This window comes from Rhinoraja longicauda, chromosome 5 (assembly GCF_053455715.1).
Source record: "Rhinoraja longicauda isolate Sanriku21f chromosome 5, sRhiLon1.1, whole genome shotgun sequence".
In the NCBI taxonomy this organism is placed as follows: domain Eukaryota; kingdom Metazoa; phylum Chordata; class Chondrichthyes; order Rajiformes; family Arhynchobatidae; genus Rhinoraja; species Rhinoraja longicauda.
Window position 1 is genome coordinate 16,428,439 of NC_135957.1, and position 18,626 is coordinate 16,447,064.

An 18,626-nucleotide genomic window follows, 5' to 3' on the forward strand; every position below is an offset into this window, starting at 1 on the left:
TGAGCCCCATCCTTTACTCCCTCTACACTCACGACTGCGCCCCCACCCATCCCACCAACACCATCATCAAGTTCGCGGATGACACGACTGTGGTTGGACTCATCTCAGAAGGAGATGAGACAGCCTATAGGGATGAAATCCAAAGGCTGGCAGCATGGTGTTCAGTGAACAATCTGGTCCTGAACTCCTCCAAAACAAAGGAACTTATAATTGACTTTAGAAAAACCAGTGGAGATTACGACCCACTCTACATCAATGGGGTCTGTGTGGAAAGGGTACCAGCTTTCAGGTTCCTGGGTACGCACATCGCAGAGGATCTTACCTGGTCTACCAACACCATCACCACAGTAAAGAAGGCACAGCAGAGACTCCACTTCCTGAGGATCCTCAGGAAAACCAACCTGCAGGAGAAGCTCATGTTGTCCTTCTATCGTTGCTCCATCGAGAGTGTGCTGGCATACTGTATAACCACATGGTATGCCAGCTGCTCAGAAAAGGACAGGAAGGCCCTTCAGAGGGTCATCACGACGGCCCAGAAGATCATCGGCTGCTCACTGCCCTCCCTGGAGCACCTGTTCAGCCTACGCTGCCTCAGTAGAGCAGGCAAAATAATAAAAGATCCATCCCACCCCGGCCACCGTCTGTTTGTTCATCTGCCCTCTGGTCGACGTTTCAGGTCGATCAAATCCCGAACAAACAGACTTAAGAACAGTTTTTACCCCAGGGCCATACGAGAACTGAACACTACCTTTGCACTAGGCAACACCGTTAAAAAATCTTGTACTTAATATAATTGTATTTAATTGTATTTATGTATTTATTTGTTTTTGCATTTATTGCATATATGTTTGTACGCACCGTCAGGATTGGCTATTTTTTTAATTTCGTTGTACTCGTTGCAATGACAATAAATAAATATTATTATTATTATTATTATTAGCCACTTTGCCCACTCAAGTGGGAGAATTGAGTGCAGCTGATAGGAAAGTGAGAATAAAGTGGGATTAATTTAGGATGGGCAGATAGCATGTTCTTGGCAAGCCAAAAGGGCTTGCTTCCATGCTCCAAGACTATTCTCCATGCTAAAGAACTAGAGGTCATTTTCCTTCTGACACTGGAAAGATAAATACCTATATCAAGAACAATACAAATTCACCATAGACATGTAATGGATCCAAATGAGAACAATCTCATTTAAGGTTTTAACAATTAACAGAAAAATTATAACCAGGTAGTGGAAAGTAAGGTTTGTTGTTTTTACCTGGATTTGTTCTGGTGTCCATTGATCCAAGTTAACAGACTTCACTCGTGATATATGAACACCAAGGTTACGGTGGATCCCTGCACAGCGGATACAAACAAAAACACCAAGATTCCAAGAAGCCCATCTTGGACCTGTAGAATAAAAGGTAAAAAAGGTCAAATAAAATCCTCATAATGTTTTGCACACAATTGGAATTTTCATTGCTGTTTTTCCTATTTTGATTTAAACTTTTCCATTAAAAATAATTTGCAGGGCGGCAGTGGCAGCCGGTAGAGCTACTGCCTCACAGTGCCAGAGCCCTCGGATGCTGTCTGTGTGGAGTTGGTAAGCTTTCTTTATGACCATGCGTGTTTCCACCGGATGCTTCAGTTTCCTCCCACATCCCAAAGGTTTGTAGTTTAATTGGCCTCTGCAATTGGCCCTAATGTCAAGTCAAGAGAGTCAAGAATGTTTTATTGTCATATGTCCCAGATGGAACAATCAAATTCTTAAGATGGACACAAAAAGCTGGAGTAACTCAGCGGGACAGGCAGCATCTCTGGAGAGAAGGAATGGGTGACGTTTCAGGTCAAGACCTTTCTTTAGCACAACAGACATAATACAATGTAAACAATATAATAAACGAGAGAAAAAAGGTGTATATATGCACATACTCACAAATACACACACACGTGTGTGCATATATATATATATCACAAACACACTCGCGCACTTATGTACGCACATAAAACAAACAATAATAATGCAATAATAGTCAATGTAATTCAGAGCTTATTTGAGATTGTAATGTTTAATAGCCGAATGGCTGTAGGGAACAAGCTGTTCCTGAACCTGGACGTTAGGTTTTCAGGCTCCTGTACCTTCTTCCCGATGGCAAGGTTGAAATGAGCGAATGGGCAACCTGTAGAAGTTCAAGAGAATCCTCTCTTCGACATACCAAATTTCTGTAATCTTCTCAGAAAGTAGAGGCATTGATGTGCTTTCTTTATAATTGCACCAGTGTGCTGGGTCCAGGGAAGATCATCAGAAATATGCACGCCCAGGAATTTGAAGTTTTTGTCTCTCTCCACCATCTGTTGATATAAACAGGGTTGTGGGTCCTCATCCTTCCTTTTCCAAAGTCTACTATCAGTTCGTTGGTCTTACTGACATTGAGAGCCAGGTTATTGTGCTGGCACCATTTGGTCAATCGATCGATCTCACTACTATACTTTGACTCATCAACTGTAATTTGCCCAATAACGGTGGTGCTGTCGGCAAACTTGAAGATGGAATTCGCACTGTGTCCGGCTATACAGTCGTGAGCATAGTGAGTAGAGCAGGGGGCTGAGCACGCAGCCTTGAGGTGCTCCCGTACTGATTGTTATTGAGGAAGAAGTGTTTCTGCCAATTCGAACAGACTGTGATCTGTGGATGAGGAAGTGGAGGATTCAATTGCAGAGGGATGCGCAGAGACCCAGTTCCGTGAGCTTGGTAACCAGCTTGGAAGCGATGATGGTATTGAACGTCAAACTGTAGTGTATAAACAACAGCCTGACGTATGTGTTTTTATTGTCCAAGTGGTCCAATGCAGAGTGGAGAGCCAGTGAGACCGCATCCTCAGTTGACCTGTTGAGGCGGTAGGCAAACTGTAGTGGGTCGAGGTTATTGAGGTAGGAGTTGATATGCGCCATAACCATTCTCGCAAAACACTTCATCACCACGGACAATAGTGCCACTGAGTCGTTGAGGCACGACACTTGCTCTTCTTGGGCACCGGTATTATTGATGCCCTCTTAAAGCAGGTGGGAACCTCAGACCTCAGTAATGAGAGGTTGAAAATGTCCGCAAAAACTCCAGCCAGTTGGTCTGCACAGGTTTCGAGAACACGACCGGGTATCCAATCAGGTCCAGGTGCTTTCCGAGGGTCCACCCCCGAAGGATCTTCTGACGTCGGCCTCTATGACTGTAATACCATCAGGGCATATGGGGGCTCGGGAAGGCACATCAGTGTTCTCCCTATCAAAGTGTGCGTTCAAAGCATTGAGCTCATCCGGGAGAGATGCTTCGCTGTCTCTTGAGCTGCCCCCTGATTTAGCCCTGTAGGTGATGGCATTCAAGCCCTGCCACAGTTGCCAAACATCTGCCTCATCCTCCAGCTTAAGCGAAAGTCCCTTTTGACAGCCTTGTCAAGGTCATATCTGGACTTCTTATACAACTCTGCATCGCCAGACCTGAATGGCCGAGATCTGGTCCTCAGAAGAATAGGGATCTCTTGGTTCATCCAAGGCTACTGGTTAGCAAACACTCGGATAGTCTTTGTAGGAACACAGTCCTTCACACATTTCCTTATGAAGTCTGTAATTTGTAAGGAGTGGTTGACAAATTGGGATAAGATAGAACTAACGTGAACGGGTGATCAATGGCCAGCATGGACTCTGTGCCGCAGGGCTTGTTTCCATGCTGTATCTTTCGATCAAATCTGAAGACTGGACTATTGAAGTGACATCAAAGTTATTACGTTATGGAAAATAACTATGATGGGAAGCAAAGGACATCACAAAATCAACTGGAGTCATTAAGGTGGGTTTCTCCTTATCCATGGCAAGAAAAAGTGGCCACATCATCCAATGATCCGTAGATTACTGGCCATCTTCCTCTGGACCAATTTCTTTCTTCTTTGGGACTTGACGATTACAAACTTAGTAAGTCAAGACCATGCCAGACGAAAGTTCAGCACAAAACAAAACTGTTGTCTACTGGAGGATAAAGAGTCAGAGCCAGTCATACAGCACAGAAACGGGCCCTCCGGCCGACCATGTGCATGGCAGCTATGCCTCTCATAATCTTATACGCTTTTTCTTCGGCATCCCTCAACCTTTTGATTTTGCTCTAGGAAAACAGGCCTAACCCATGCAATGAACTAACTAGTCCTCCAAATCAGGCAATATTCCGCTTTGCACACTCTCCAACACAATCCCATCCCTCCTAGTGTAGTGACCAGAACTGCACACAATACTTCAAATGGTAATCCTAATCATGCAGTTGTATGTGACAGTTTGAGTCGTTTGGAGTAACCAACACCAATAGACCCATGATGTTAAGGCTCAAAGGTAGCAGGGATAAATCAAGTAATTGAAGCTTGCGACTTGTAGATATAGTAAAGAAACAGACCCCTCCGTCCACTGATTGCCAGCCGACTATCGACCACTCATTTTTTATTCATTTGCCTACACACTAAGGACAATTTATAGTAGTCAATTAACCTACCAAAACATCTTTAGGATATGGGAGGAAACCAAAGCACCTGGACAGATCTCATGTAGTCACTGGGAGAACACACAAGTTCCACACTGACAGAAGCCGAGGTCAATTGTACTGAGAGGCAGCAGTTCTGCAAATAAAGGCAGTGCATTTGATGTCCACCAGGAATCCGGGACATCACCCGAGGAGAGCAAAGATTGGTCTGCAAGGGCTCCATACAACCTGGTTACATTTCATCAGGTCCCAAGGATTTATCCACCCTTCAGTCAAGATATCTACTAACATCTACTCTTTAAACAAGTAAAAAGTTCCAGAATTTCACCGTCCCCTTCTGACTTCAACTGCAATGAATGTTCTTCTTGATGAATAACGATTTAAGACCTCACCTGCTATGTTTTCTAGCTTCACAATTGCTGCCCTTTTAACCACAAAACATACCACATCGTAACACTGGAACAGGCCCATGCCTGTACCAAACATGCCAAGTTAAACTAACCTCCTCTGCCTGCACATGATCGTATCCCTCCTTTCCTGCATATCTATGTTCCTATCTAAAAGCCTCAAACACCACTATCATATCTGTTGCAGGGCATTCCTGACACCTATCATTTAAAAACATGGCACCATGTATCTCCTTTAATCTTCACCCTCCAATACTTGACATTTCCATCCTGTGAGAAGTGTTTTGACTGCCTCTCCATTTTATGTACTAATGGGTTCTAACTGCTCCAGTTACCCTTAATCTAAAAATATATAATGAAATATGATGTCTCTGTGCTCACTAACAAAACCACATAGAAATCTGAAATTTTGCATGTAATAGAGGTTTAGCATAACAGTTGGGGCCACCACTGTTTACCATATATATAAATGATTTGGATGAAGGAATTAGAAGTAACACTAGCAAGTTTGCGGATGACACAAAGCTGGGTGGCAGTGTGAACTGCAAAGAGGATGTTAGGAGGTTGCAGGGTGACCTGGACACGTTGAGTGAGTGGGCAGATGCGTGGCAGATGCAGTATAATATAGATAAATGTGAGGTTATCCACTTTGACAGCAAAAACAAGGAGGCAGATTATCTCAATGGTGTCAGGTTAGGCAAGGGGGAAGTGCAGCGAGACCTGGGTGTCCTTGTACACCAGTCACTGAAAGTTGGCGTGCAGGTACAGCAGGCAGTGAAGCTAGCTAATGGCATGTTGGCCTTCATAACAAGAGGATTTCAGTATAGGAGTAAAGAGGTTCTTCTGCAGTTGTATAGGGCCCTAGTAAGACCACATCTGGAGTATTGTGTAGTTTTGGTTTCCTAATTTGAGGAAGGACATCCTTGTAATTGAGGCAGTGAAGCGTAGGTTCACGAGATTGATCCCTGGGGTGTCGGGACTGTCATATGAAGAAAGATTGAAAAGACTAGGCTTGTATTCACGGGAGTTTAGAAGGATGAGAGGGGATCTTATAGAGACATATAAAATTATAAAAGGACTGGACAAGCTAGATGCAGGAAAAATGGTCCCAATGTTGGGCGAGTTCAGAACCAGGGGCCACAGTCTTAGAATAAAGGGGAGGCCATTTAAAACGAAGGTGAGGAGGAACTTTTTCACCCAGAGAGTTGTGAATTTGTGGAATTCTCTGCCACAGAGGGCAGTGGAGGCCAAATCACTGGATGAATTTAAGAGAGAGTTAGATAGAGCTCTAGGGGCTAGGGAAATCAAGGGAGATGGGGAGAAGTCGGGCATAGGTTACGGATTGTGAATGATCAGCCATGATCACAATGAATGGCGGTGCTGGCTCTATGTTTCTAATGTGAACTAATTTTTCCAAGAACCTCATGGGGCTCTCCATTAATTTTACATTTACTCATTGAAAATTGATAAGATCTTTTCAGATAATTTTGAAATACCAAATAATTGGATAGACCCAACCAGAGTACCTTTGGTAGGAAAAAAAACCTACAGATGCTGGTTTAAATCGAAGGTAAGCACAAAATGCTGGAGTAACTCAGCGGGTCAGGCAGCATCTCGGGAGAGAAGGTCTGAAGAAGGGTCTCGACTTGAAACGTCACCCATTCCTTCTCTCCCGAGCTACTGCCTGACCCGCTGAGTTACTCCAGCATTTTGTGTCTACCAGAGTACCTTTGGCTTCCATGAACCACTGGGAACCTAAAAAAATTGTGCACTATGTTTCTGTGGGAGAGTTACGATTTAAATCAGTTGGACAAATACATCCAAGAGGGGGAAAAAACTGGTTTAGTGGGAAACCAAAGACACTATTACACAAGTTGCTTACAATGACATGGATGCTATCAGTGGAACTGAAAAATCTTCCTTTATTAACCTACTCTCTGCTAAAGTTCAAAGATAAACAATTGCTCTGGAATCATTAGGAACTGCTTCTGCTCTTTTGACTGAGTAGGGGGGTGGAAGAGAAAATGGAGAACATTACTTAAAATTATTGGCAAGATGTTAGAGTAAATTGTAGTGGGTGCGGTCACCGCGGTAATCAGGCCAGACGCCAGGTGAGTAATTAATAACTTTATTACCTGTGGTATCAAACACCGCACTCAAGAATAACGTGAGTCGACACACCCAAACCCTTTATAGTCCCAGACCACCTGACCCAAGGGGACTGACCCAGGAAGTGACCTAATCCCTCCCGTCCACTGAGTGCCGAGTGGAATGACCAAGGGAGTGGCCTAGCCCCCGGGTGCCGCCACAGGACCCCCCCCCCCCCCCAAGAACCGAAGGCACGAAACGGACAGGGGGACGGACAAAACGGCCAGCCCGTGTGCGCGCCACGGCGGGCGCAGGAAGCAGAACCACCCCGCCAGGGGAAGGCACCCGCGGGAACTTCGGGGGTAAGGGCCGGGACGCGGGACGACCCCGAGGGCGAGGCTGCGCCAGTAGCACCGGCTGGCTAATGTCCACATGCGCCGGCTTCAGCCGTGAAAGAGAGACCGTCTCAGGACGACCCCCCATGTCCAACACGAAGGTGGCAGAGCCCCGCTCAAGCACTTTGAACGGTCCCTCATAAGGCCGCTGAAGGGGTGGCCGGTGGGCATCCTGACGCAGGAACACAAAAGGACAGTCCTGCAGGGCGGAAGGGACATGTGACCGCACGGAACCGTGGCGAGACGTCGGCACTGGCGCCAGCGAGCCCACCGTCTCCCGAAGGCGTTGCAGGGCGGCTGAGGGCTGTTCTGCCTGACCCTGGGCGGAGGGAACGAACTCTCCGGGCACCGTCAACGGAGCCCCGTAAACCAATTCCGCCGAGGAGGTGGCCAAGTCCTCCTTGGGGGCGGTGCGGACACCCAGTAAAACCCACGGCAACGCGTCAACCCAGTCCGGGCCAACGAGCCGGGCCTTCAGAGCGGCCTTGAGCTGGCGGTGGAAACGCTCCACCAGGCCGTTCGCCTGCGGATGGTACGCTGTGGTGCGGTGCAGGTTAACCCCCAGCAGTTGGGCCATGGATGACCACAGCTCGGAGGTGAATTGTGGCCCCCTGTCGGACGTAATATGGAGCGGAACCCCAAATCTGGCAATCCAATTTGCCGCCAAGGCACGGGCACAAGTAGAGGCACACGTGTCCGGCAGTGGAACTGCCTCCGGCCACCGCGTGAAACGGTCCACCATTGTCAGGAGGTAGGTGAAACCCCGAGAAGGCGGCAGCGGCCCCACGATGTCCACATGGATGTGGTCAAAACGGTGGCGAGGGTCCGCGGGAAGGTCCAAAAGCGGTTGTGGTTGACTGGAAGAGTCGGGTAGTAGCTTTATTACCTGTGGTATCAAACACCGCACTCAAGAATAACGTGAGTCGACACACCCAAACCCTTCATAGTCCCAGACCACCTGACCCAAGGGGACTGACCCAGGAAGTGACCTAATCCCTCCCGTCCACTGAGTGCTGAGTGGAATGACCAAGGGAGTGGCCTAGCCCCCGGGTGCCGCCACAAAATAATCAAAACAGGAAATAGCTAACCTTTTTAAAAACCTGGTCAACATGGTTTTACAAAAGGAAAAAAACAAGGATTTAAGAGGGAGCGTTGATAGAGGGCAACCTGTTGTTGTGGACATTTGACAAGGTGCCACATTAGAACCATTGCTCAAAAAATCTCATGGGTTCGGAGGATATGTGTTACAATGGACTGAAAGCTTGCCATCTCACTGAGAGTTGGAATAAATAGAATGCAAGGAGGCATTTAGTGGAGTACTGCAGGGATCAATTCTTGACCCATTATTACTTGAAACTGTACAACACAGGAACAGGCCCTTCAACCCACAGAACACGATGCCAAGATAAACTATTCTCATCTACTTGCACATATTCCATGTCCCTCCATATCCATGTGCCTATCCAAAAGCCTCTTAAGGGCCATTATTGTATCTGCCTCATCCACCATTTCTGGAAGCATGTTTCAGGCATCCTCTACTCCCTGATAACTTGCCCACACATCTACTTTAAACATTGCTCCTCACCTAAAAGTAGTGCACAGGAATGTAATATGTTCAAACAAGTGACATCCGAAGACAAGCACGCAAAGCCGAGGGTCCCTGGGAGGCCGTGCACGGCCGAACTCAAGACCAGGACTGGCGAAATGCAGCTCCAGGGAGGACCTGGAAGGAGGGAATCGGTCCCTGCTCGTCACCCGAAGACCAGAGGTGGAAGCCGGTAACGACGACGGAATCAACTGGTGAGGAGAGGCCCGGCCTACCACACCCTCATGGTCAGCAGCAGGAGGCACCCATGGGGAAAGGAGGATGGGCGAGGAGAGGGACCAAGGAAGGAGATGGCCAGAGGCCCACTACAGAGGGCCCTGGGACTTGCCTGACTAAAGTGTGGACTTTGAATGAGGCACCAAAACATTGGGCCTCTTGTAAATGGGTTCAGTGGACTATGTCTGTACACTTGCTAACCAAGGTTTGGGGTATGACAATACCCTACTGGACTGTCTGGAAGATAAATGTTAACACTTCGCACATGTGACCTTAAATGGCAGCTTAAAATGCAACCAAGATGTTAACAAAGTAAATCCCCAATCATCAGATACATAGCGTGGACTTTACCAACGTGATAGGGTGCATTACGTTTTCAGTTGTATGCTATGGCTAAAGTAACACCAAGACTAATAGCTTCTTCAAGCTTCACAATTTTGAAAATCAGTGGCAAATCTGTGAACCAATCATTATTTCTGTGCCTGGAAAATTATTTTACACCTAGCCAACAAATAGCAGAAATAGTTGCGAAGATTTTTAGAATGGAAGGACATGAAACCAAGAGGTCGCCAGGTTACACAAGGGCTTGGTTCCAGAGAACTGTCTGTAAACTGAATTTTTCATAAGTCTGAAATAAATAATTTCTCCCAAAAGAGTAATGTGCACAGACTGGGACAGATTTGGCAAGGGGAGGATATTCCAGATACCCAGCACCAGAAGGGGGAGAGTTCAAGGAAGAGTTGAATATTCCCCCCACCCCCCCACTCCCAAAGAACCAGAGGAATCAGGGGACAAAGCTGGATCAATATTTAATTTGGATGATCAGCTATCGATTAGGATGATTCAAGCCTTCCCTGACATACTAAAGGACAAAGCACACTTGACGGGCCAAATTACCTTTTTAATAAAATCCTTCAATTTATTTAATATCTGGAAAATCAGTTTTAAATACAAATTAAAGAGTGAGCCTTCACAGCCCTCTAGGGTAGAGAATTCTAAATATTCACAGAAAAGACATTCTTTAATTTCAGTGCTAAATGGCCTACACCTTATTTTGAGACATGAACCTCTGGTCTAGACTCGTTAGCCAAGGTAAATATCTAGCCTGTCACGTCCTCCAAGAACTGTCTGTGTGTCAATAAGATCATCTCATTTGAAAGACATGCCATACCAAGAATAAATCTGTTGGATCTGCTGCACTCCACTACTGAAGGTATAAACCTTTAAGGCAAGGAGACCAAAATTATATGGAACACCAGATGTGGTCTTACAAAGACTCTAGGTAACTGCAGTGAGAAAATAACCCAGTAGTCAAATCCTTTAAAGACAACAATATATTCTCTGAATTCACCGTTACTTTTGCTGGGCAGGTAAGAAAAGCAGAGTCCAACATTTACAGCTTTCAAATATTTTTTCAAGGAATCATTTAATGCACTTTTATTTGGGAAGTACCATCAGTACAAAACAGTCGATTACCACAATAATGCAATCTTAACATTTGCAGTTATGCGGATTCAACCTTTGCAAGACACCAGAAAGCAGAAGTGCATTGTCAATACACCTTTGAAGCAGCAATATAAAATATGAACCCTGAAATTAGAAAAAAACATTCCATTCAGACACAAGTGTTCATGCTCATGATATTCTAAACCCAGGGAATTTTTAAAGCCAGACGAAGCCAGATAATTTGGATTATACATTATTAAAAATGATTCCCGAGAATCCTTTCAAACTTCAGAACTTTAGAAAGCTAATGTTTCAGACAAATGCTTTGCTTTAACAAATCTTAGAGAAATAATTTGACATTTTCCATCGAAAAGCAAAAACAAACTTTATGATAAATTGCTTAATGTTTTTTTCCATTCATATCGGTCAAAATTGAGTTATTCAAAACTTTAGATTAATAGCGAAAAAGAATTGTAGCCAGTCAGAAGATAGACCAGCCAATCAAGATAGTGAAAACTTCAAAATTCAGTCATCCTTTAACCTTGGAGATGTCCAACAGAATGAAAGTCCTGATTAAACTCCAGCATAAATTCAAGCAGTCACAAAACATGCCACCATGATCAACAATTGACTGATTTGAACTATTAATACTCGAGCACTTGTTTAAAGTTCACTTACACTTATCAAGCGTGCTTTGTTCCTTGTCAAGTTCACATAGTTCCAGTCTTCCTTTAGTTAACAAACGATTCCTAGTTTAATTTTATCATGAAGTTTATCAACTTCAGTGAAATCGTTCAATCACAATCAAATTAGACATATGATGGCATATTCACCACTTTCAGTTGCCCAATATATCACTCCCAGTTCAAAATCATTGACACTTCATACAACACTAGTTTGTCGACACACAGATCATTATCATTTCAACTACAAAGCACAATCTCGATTGTCCATATGTATCTGATTATTGCCATGACATTAATACTTCTCAGCTTACATCCGCCTTCCACTCAACAGGTTCCAGTTTCAATTTCTCCTATTTGATTTTCCAACAATAATCTAGCTGAAGCATTAAATGGATAAATAATATACACCCTCTCTAGTTTGAGAGAAGCTCTCAAAATAATATTGCTCTTTTGTGATGGAGGCGAGATAAAGCTGCACATAGGTGCTGTTTTATACATAAAGACAAGTCATGCAAACACTTGGAAATCTCTGGTGAGGCCTCAGCTGGGATTGTATGCACAATCCTGTCACCACACATTGTAAAGCACATTAAAAGCTTGGGCAGGTTGCATACAATATCAACCATAATTAACTTCCATAGCCCTGGTATTATTATCTGAAGAAATTATAGAAGTTGGAATGGCCTTCATGGAGATAAGAGTTCGAAGAGTAGACATTTTGAGGCATTCGTGTCTGATAGATTTTGAAAGATAAAGCAGGAAGTATTCAGCAACCAGACCATCATAAATTTAAATTGTTGAAAATACTTTTATAATACCCTTGCAGCATCACCAAAAACTGTCCAACATTAACTGTTTCTCTCCCCTTGGATGCTATTTCAACTGCAGAGCATTATTTAGTACGACACAAAAAGCTGGAGTAACTCAGCAGGACAGGCAGCATCTCTGGAGAAGGAATGGGTGACGATTCGGGTCGAGACCCTTCTCTAGTCTGAAGAAGGGTCTCGCCCTGAAACGTCACCCATTCCTTCTTTCCAGAGATGCTGCCTGTCCCACTGAGTTACTCCAGCTTCTTGTGTCTATCTTTGGTTTAAACCAGCATCTGCAGTTCCTTCCTCCGCATTTTTAAATATTCTCTTTTATGCAGTTTGAAACGCTCAACCTCAGATAGTTAACATGTGAGGAATGGAATGAAAGAATGTCCTCAATCTTCCATCGTTGAGCCAAGGGGAATTTCTTATCATCCAAGTTAGGAGCCAAGGATAAATTCTTAGGGTACTCAAGGGAAATAACACAGGAATAAAAAGTGTTATGGCCACCAGCTAGGTCCGGGTGGATTAAAATAATTAAACAGACAAATGCATAGCCATACAACTATACCAATCAGTTGAGAAGTGCCGGTGGTGGATGCTGTGACCAACCATACCAAAGGGATGCACAGCAGAGGTACGAAGGGAGCGGGTGGGAGAAATAGACCATCTTGGATGCCATCACTCCGATCATATTTGTGACATTGCAACCCAATTCAGTTTTGTAGAAGGAAAGCAAAATGGAAAGATGGACATAGAAGCTGCGAGTTGAAAGAGAGGAAGAGAATGTCCATCATAATTGATGCCTGCTTGTGCTGAGTGATGGGTCCTGAGATATTGAAAGTCAACGGGTTTGAACTCAGCCTCCAGATGTATACATACACATGTGATCCATAGTGCAGTCGATGACAGATTAGAGTGACCTTGGTTCTGTAGTGGAGGTGATGTAGGTTGAACAGTTTTCCCATTTGCTCCCAGAGATAGGACGCACTCCCGAACAATCTTGAGAGGTTCAATATTGCAGAGATGTTGAGAAAGGGGTGAGACTGATGGAAAGAAACTACAAGTTTTATTCAAGCACAGTTTGCACTACAATTGGGTCTAAGGCACAAACAGGAGATGAAGTTGAGGACAGCAAAATTTTGAAACGCTTTGAATTAAAAAAAATGAAATCAAGAGTTACACATTTTCATCATAACTATAGATTAGTGGACAAATTGCATACGATATATGATATGATAATACTTTATTGTCAGATCAAGTCTAAAATTTTTCTTGCATCTCAGCAGCTCCACTTGCAACATCAACAAAGACAAAGAATGTAAGACAAGAAACGAGGATACATATATTCACCATAACATTACAAACACAAATGACGACACATTCAAGACCCTTCAACGTACATTTGATCTGGAATTAAGTTCTATGTTTAGTTTCAGAATTGACTGGTGCTCAAAAGAGTGCTTTAATCTAACCTTATTAAATCTTGGTACCCTGTACCTCCGACTTGATGGTAACAATTCGTATTCACTGTTCAGGACATGGTCGGGGTCAGAGACAATGTTGTTGGCCAACCGTAGCATGTTATTGTGGTAGGCTGATTCATAGAGTGTTTCAAGGGGTTGACCAACGGTCTTTGAGCAGAATTTCATTTGGTGGAACAGTTTTGACTTTAAACTGGTGGACAAACACTTGTACCATGCAGTATTACAATACAGGAAAGACAGACATCACAAGACAAGTGCACTTTGTGAGATTTGGAGCAAATAACAATTAATTATCCCTAAATATCCTTTGCAGCAGACAGCACTGCCAAGTTTCAGTTACAAGTTATTAAGCCTCAAATTCTGTTCATGATATTAACTACTTTAAGCAGAATGTGTAGGTCAAGTAGCGACAGCAAAAGTGAGGGATTTCAACGATGTGGATAAACAAGAAAAGCTGCAATTGTTCTCTAGAACTTATGATGTTAAAAGGCATTCTCAATCATGATAGATCTTGAAGGATTAAAAAAAAAATTGCTTCTGGAGATTAAGCAGCATTCAACCCAATATATTAACTCTCTCTCCCATGGACGTTGACCCATATGCCGAGTATTTCCAGTAATTTCTGTATTTCCTGTTACCAGCATCTGCCGTTTGATTTTCCTTTACTGGGAAACTGGCCATTCGCAAGTTAAATTACACATGCCATTTTTTAATTGAATTCAATGCTATATATGGAGTATACATAATTAAATATCAAAAAGATCCTCCTCAAGTTAAGCACAGAAGGAAAACTGTGGCTGATACAAATGGAGAAATTTACAGTGGCCACGAAAACTATAACTTGCACATCTTCACGATGTGATTGGAAACCAGAGTCCCCTGGGGGCACCCGCAGTCAATACAAATTCCACATAGACAGGACTCGAGGTCAATGACCCAGTCCTCTGGAACGAACCTAATCTGTATGGCAAAATTAACTACTTTAGGGAACATTATTTCGACAAAAGATGAATTCAAAGGTTTCAAAGGGCCTGATGGTCTGCATCCCAGAGTACTTAAGGAGGTGGCTCTAGAAATAGTGGAAGCATTGGAGATCATTTTTCAATGTTCTATAGATTCAGGATCAGTTCCTGTGGATTGGAGAATAGCAAATGTTATCCCACTTTTTAAGAAAGGAGGGAGAGAGAAAACGGGTAATTATAGACCAGTTAGTCTGACATCAGTGGTGGGGAAGATGCTGGAGTCAATTATAAAAGACGAAATTGCTGAGCATTTGGATAGCAGTAACGGGATCATTCCGAGTCAGCATGGATTTACGAAGGGGAAATCATGCTTGACAAATCTACTGGAATTTTTTGAGGATGTAACTAGGAAAATTGACAAGGGAGAGTCAGTGAATGTGGTGTACCTCGACTTTCAGAAAGCCTTCGACAAGGTCCCACATAGGAGATTAGTGGGCAAAATTAGGGCACATGGTATTGGGGGTAGGGTACTGACATGGATAGAAAATTGGTTGACAGACAGAAAGCAAAGAGTGGGGATAAATGGGTCCCTTTCGGAATGGCAGGCAGTGACCAGTGGGGTACCGCAAGGTTCGGTGCTGGGACCCCAGCTATTTACGATATACATTAATGACTTAGACGAAGGGATTAAAAGTACCATTAGCAAATTTGCAGATGATACTAAGTTGGGGGGTAGTGTGAATTGTGAGGAAGATGCAATAAGGCTGCAGGGTGACTTGGACAGGTTGTGTGAGTGGGCGGATACATGGCAGATGCAGTTTAATGTAGATAAGTGTGAGGTTATTCACTTTGGAAGCAAGAATAGAAAGGCAGATTATTATCTGAATGGTGTCAAGTTAGGAGGAGGGGGAGTTCAACGAGATCTGGGTGTCCTAGTGCATCAGTCAATGAAAGGAAGCATGCAGGTACAGCAGGCAGTGAAGAAAGCCAATGGAATGTTGGCCTTCGTAACAAGAGGAGTTGAGTATAGGGGCAAAGAGGTCCTTCTACAGTTGTACCGGGCCCTGGTGAGACCGCACCTGGAGTACTGTGTGCAGTTTTGGTCTCCAAATTTGAGGAAGGATATTCTTGCTATGGAGGGCATGCAGCGTAGGTTCACTAGGTTAATTCCCGGAATGGCGGGACTGTCGTATGTTGAAAGGCTGGAGCGATTGGGCTTGTATACACTGGAATTTAGAAGGATGAGGGGGGATCTTATTGAAACATATAAGATAATTAGGGGATTGGACACATTAGAGGCAGATAACATGTTCCCAATGTTGGGGGAGTCCAGAACAAGGGGCCACAGTTTAAGAATAAGGGGTAGGCCATTTAGAACGGAGATGAGGAAGAACTTTTTCAGTCAGAGGGTGGTGAAGGTGTGGAATTCTCTGCCTCAGAAGGCAGTGGAGGCCAGTTCGTTGGATGCTTTCAAGAGAGAGCTGGATAGAGCTCTTAAGGATAGCGGAGTTAGGGGGTATGGGGAGAAGGCAGGAACGGGGTACTGATTGAGAGTGATCAGCCATGATCGCATTGAATGGCGGTGCTGGCTCGAAGGGCTGAATGGCCTACTCCTGCACTTATTGTCTATTGTCTATTGTCACATGTACCATTGGGCGATTGATCCAGAGACTCAGAGTACAACACTCAATCCTTCGACTGTAATATATGTGCAAGTAACCGATACAACCAAGCTGTCATGTTGACCCTTTTTTTCGTAATTTCAACGCTAAATAGAAATGGAAGCTTTACGCTCCCGGCAAAACCGTTAATAGCTGATTTCCTTCACAACAAGAGAACTAATTTATTTACTCAGGAATCAAAACGGGTACTGTATTGATGCTACGTTCCCGATTCTATCCGGAAAGTTACTGCCGACGGCAATAATAGAGATGAACGTGTCTCCGGACTACAGGCAGCGCCGGCGGAAGGGAGGATGAACGACGCCGCCGGAACACGGACCATTCGGGTGGGTTTCGGAGGGACGACGGGGAAAGGCTCCCCCATCCCGGTACAGCCGCCTCCCCCATCCCGGTACAGCCGCCTCCCCCATCCCGGTACAGCCGCCTCCCCCATCCCGGTACAGCCGCCTCCCCCATCCCGGTACAGCCGCCTCCCCCATCCCGGTACAGCCGCCTCCCCCATCCCCAGTCCCGGCACAGCGGGCTCCCCCATCCCGGCACAGCGGGCTCCCCCATCACGCTTCCAGCCCGATTCCCCAGCCCAACCCCAACCCAGCCCAGTCGCCCCAGCCAACTCCCCATCCTCTGGGCCAGGTCACCGTGAAAGGTCACTGACACTGCGGCAACCGACCCGACCCTGACAGTCTGCCCGCCAGCGGTGCTGAGCTGAGCCGAGCCGACGTTACCTTTGGCCTCGCAGTCGGCGCAGTACTTGTTGTCCTCTTCCCGCAGCAGTTTGGACAGGATGGCCTGGTGCTGCTCGTTCTGCTTCTGCGACTTCTCCCGCTCCGAGCGGGTGGCCATGGCTGCAGCTGGCGGCCGGAGGCGGGGCAGGGCCCGGGGTAACAGGACACACACGGTCGGTCAATCGGCCGCCCGTTCCGCCGGTCTGCTCCCCTCCGCCGCCTCCTCAATATGGCGGCGCCGCCGAGCGGAAGCGGCGCCCCAACGCCTCTGCCGCCCGCGCGAAATAGTGCAACCAAAATTCCGCCCTCGAGTTCAGGTTGGCAAAGAAATCAACCTCTGTTTTCATTCAAACCAAGTTGTTCCATGAAACGAAGATGCATGCGTGACAACGATGCAATATAAACTATCACCGTCGTCTGCGGGACGCCAGCAGTTCGACCTCATCACCTCTGGATCACATTCGGGTTCCGGAACGATTCGCCGATCGGCGGTTTGTTCCAAATCGCTGCGCCGGCAGGTGAGGTCATGTCGTCATCCGCCCGGTGACGCAAGTCCGCTACTTCAGTGGCAGTGGCGCGGCGGCGGAGCGAACAAACGGGGGTACAGGGCAAGGGGGGGGCGGGGGTACAGGGCAAGGGGGGGCGGGGGTACAGGGCAAGGGGGGGGCGGGGGTACAGGGCAAGGGGGGGGCGGGGGTACAGGGCAAGGGGGGGTACAGGGCAAGGGGGTACAGGGCATGGGGGGGTACAGGGCAAGGGGGGGTACAGGGCAAGGGGGGGGGTACAGGGCAAGGGTGGGGGGGGGTACAGGGCAAGGGGGGGGGTAACAGGGCAAGGGGGGGTAACAGGGCAAGGGGGGGGTACAGGGCAAGGGGGGGGTACAGGGCAAGGGGGGGGGTGTACAGGGCAAGGGGGGGGAGGTACAGGGCAAGGGGGGGTACAGGGCAAGGGGGGGGGGTACAGGGCAAGGGGGGGGTGTACAGGGCAAGGGGGGGGTACAGGGCAAGGGGGGGTACAGGGCAAGGGGGGGGGTACAGGGCAAGGGGGGGGGGGGTACAGGGCAAGGGGGGGGTACAGGGCAAGGGGGGGTACAGGGCAAGGGGGGGGTACAGGGCAAGGGGGGGGTGGTACAGGGCAAGGGGGGGGTACAGAGCAAGGGGGGGGGGTACAGGGCAAGGGGGGGGCACAGGGCAAGGGGGGGCACAGGGCAAGGGGGGGCACAGGGCAAGGGGGGGGGCACAGGGCAAGGGGGGGGCACAGGGCAAGGGGGGGCACAGGGCAAGGGGGGGGCACAGGGCAAGGGGGGGGCACAGGGCAAGGGGGGGGCACAGGGCAAGGGGGGGCACAGGGCAAGGGGGGGGCACAGGGCAAGGGGGGGCACAGGGCAAGGGGGGCACAGGGCAAGGGGGGGCACAGGGCAAGGGGGGGGCACAGGGCAAGGGGGGGGCACAGGGCAAGGGGGGGGCACAGGGCAAGGGGGGGGCACAGGGCAAGGGGGGGCACAGGGCAGGGGGGGCACAGGGCAGGGGGGGCACAGGGCAGGGGGGGCACAGGGCAGGGGGGGCACAGGGCAGGGGTGCACAGGGCAGGGGGGGGCACAGGGCAGGGGGGGGCAC

The 18,626-nt window shown here is 47.0% G+C and overlaps 1 protein-coding gene across 3 annotated transcripts in view; it reads right to left on the bottom strand.

The window, feature by feature from the left end:
• smap1 (small ArfGAP 1) overlaps positions 1 to 17,474 on the bottom strand; it is a 67,527-nt gene extending 50,053 nt beyond the window's left edge. For 2 of the 3 annotated variants that reach the window (XM_078398972.1, XM_078398970.1), the window contains exons 1-2: positions 17,011 to 17,472; positions 1,262 to 1,395 (exon numbers count right to left, since the gene is read on the bottom strand). In XM_078398972.1, the coding sequence (XP_078255098.1) occupies positions 1,262 to 1,395; positions 17,011 to 17,128 (252 nt within the window). In that variant the 5' untranslated portion in view covers positions 17,129 to 17,472. Of the gene's footprint in view, positions 1 to 1,261; positions 1,396 to 17,010 lie in introns of all 3 variants that reach the window. The other variant, XM_078398971.1, reaches the window with a different exon arrangement.
• Between the last annotated feature and the right edge of the window lie 1,152 nt (positions 17,475 to 18,626).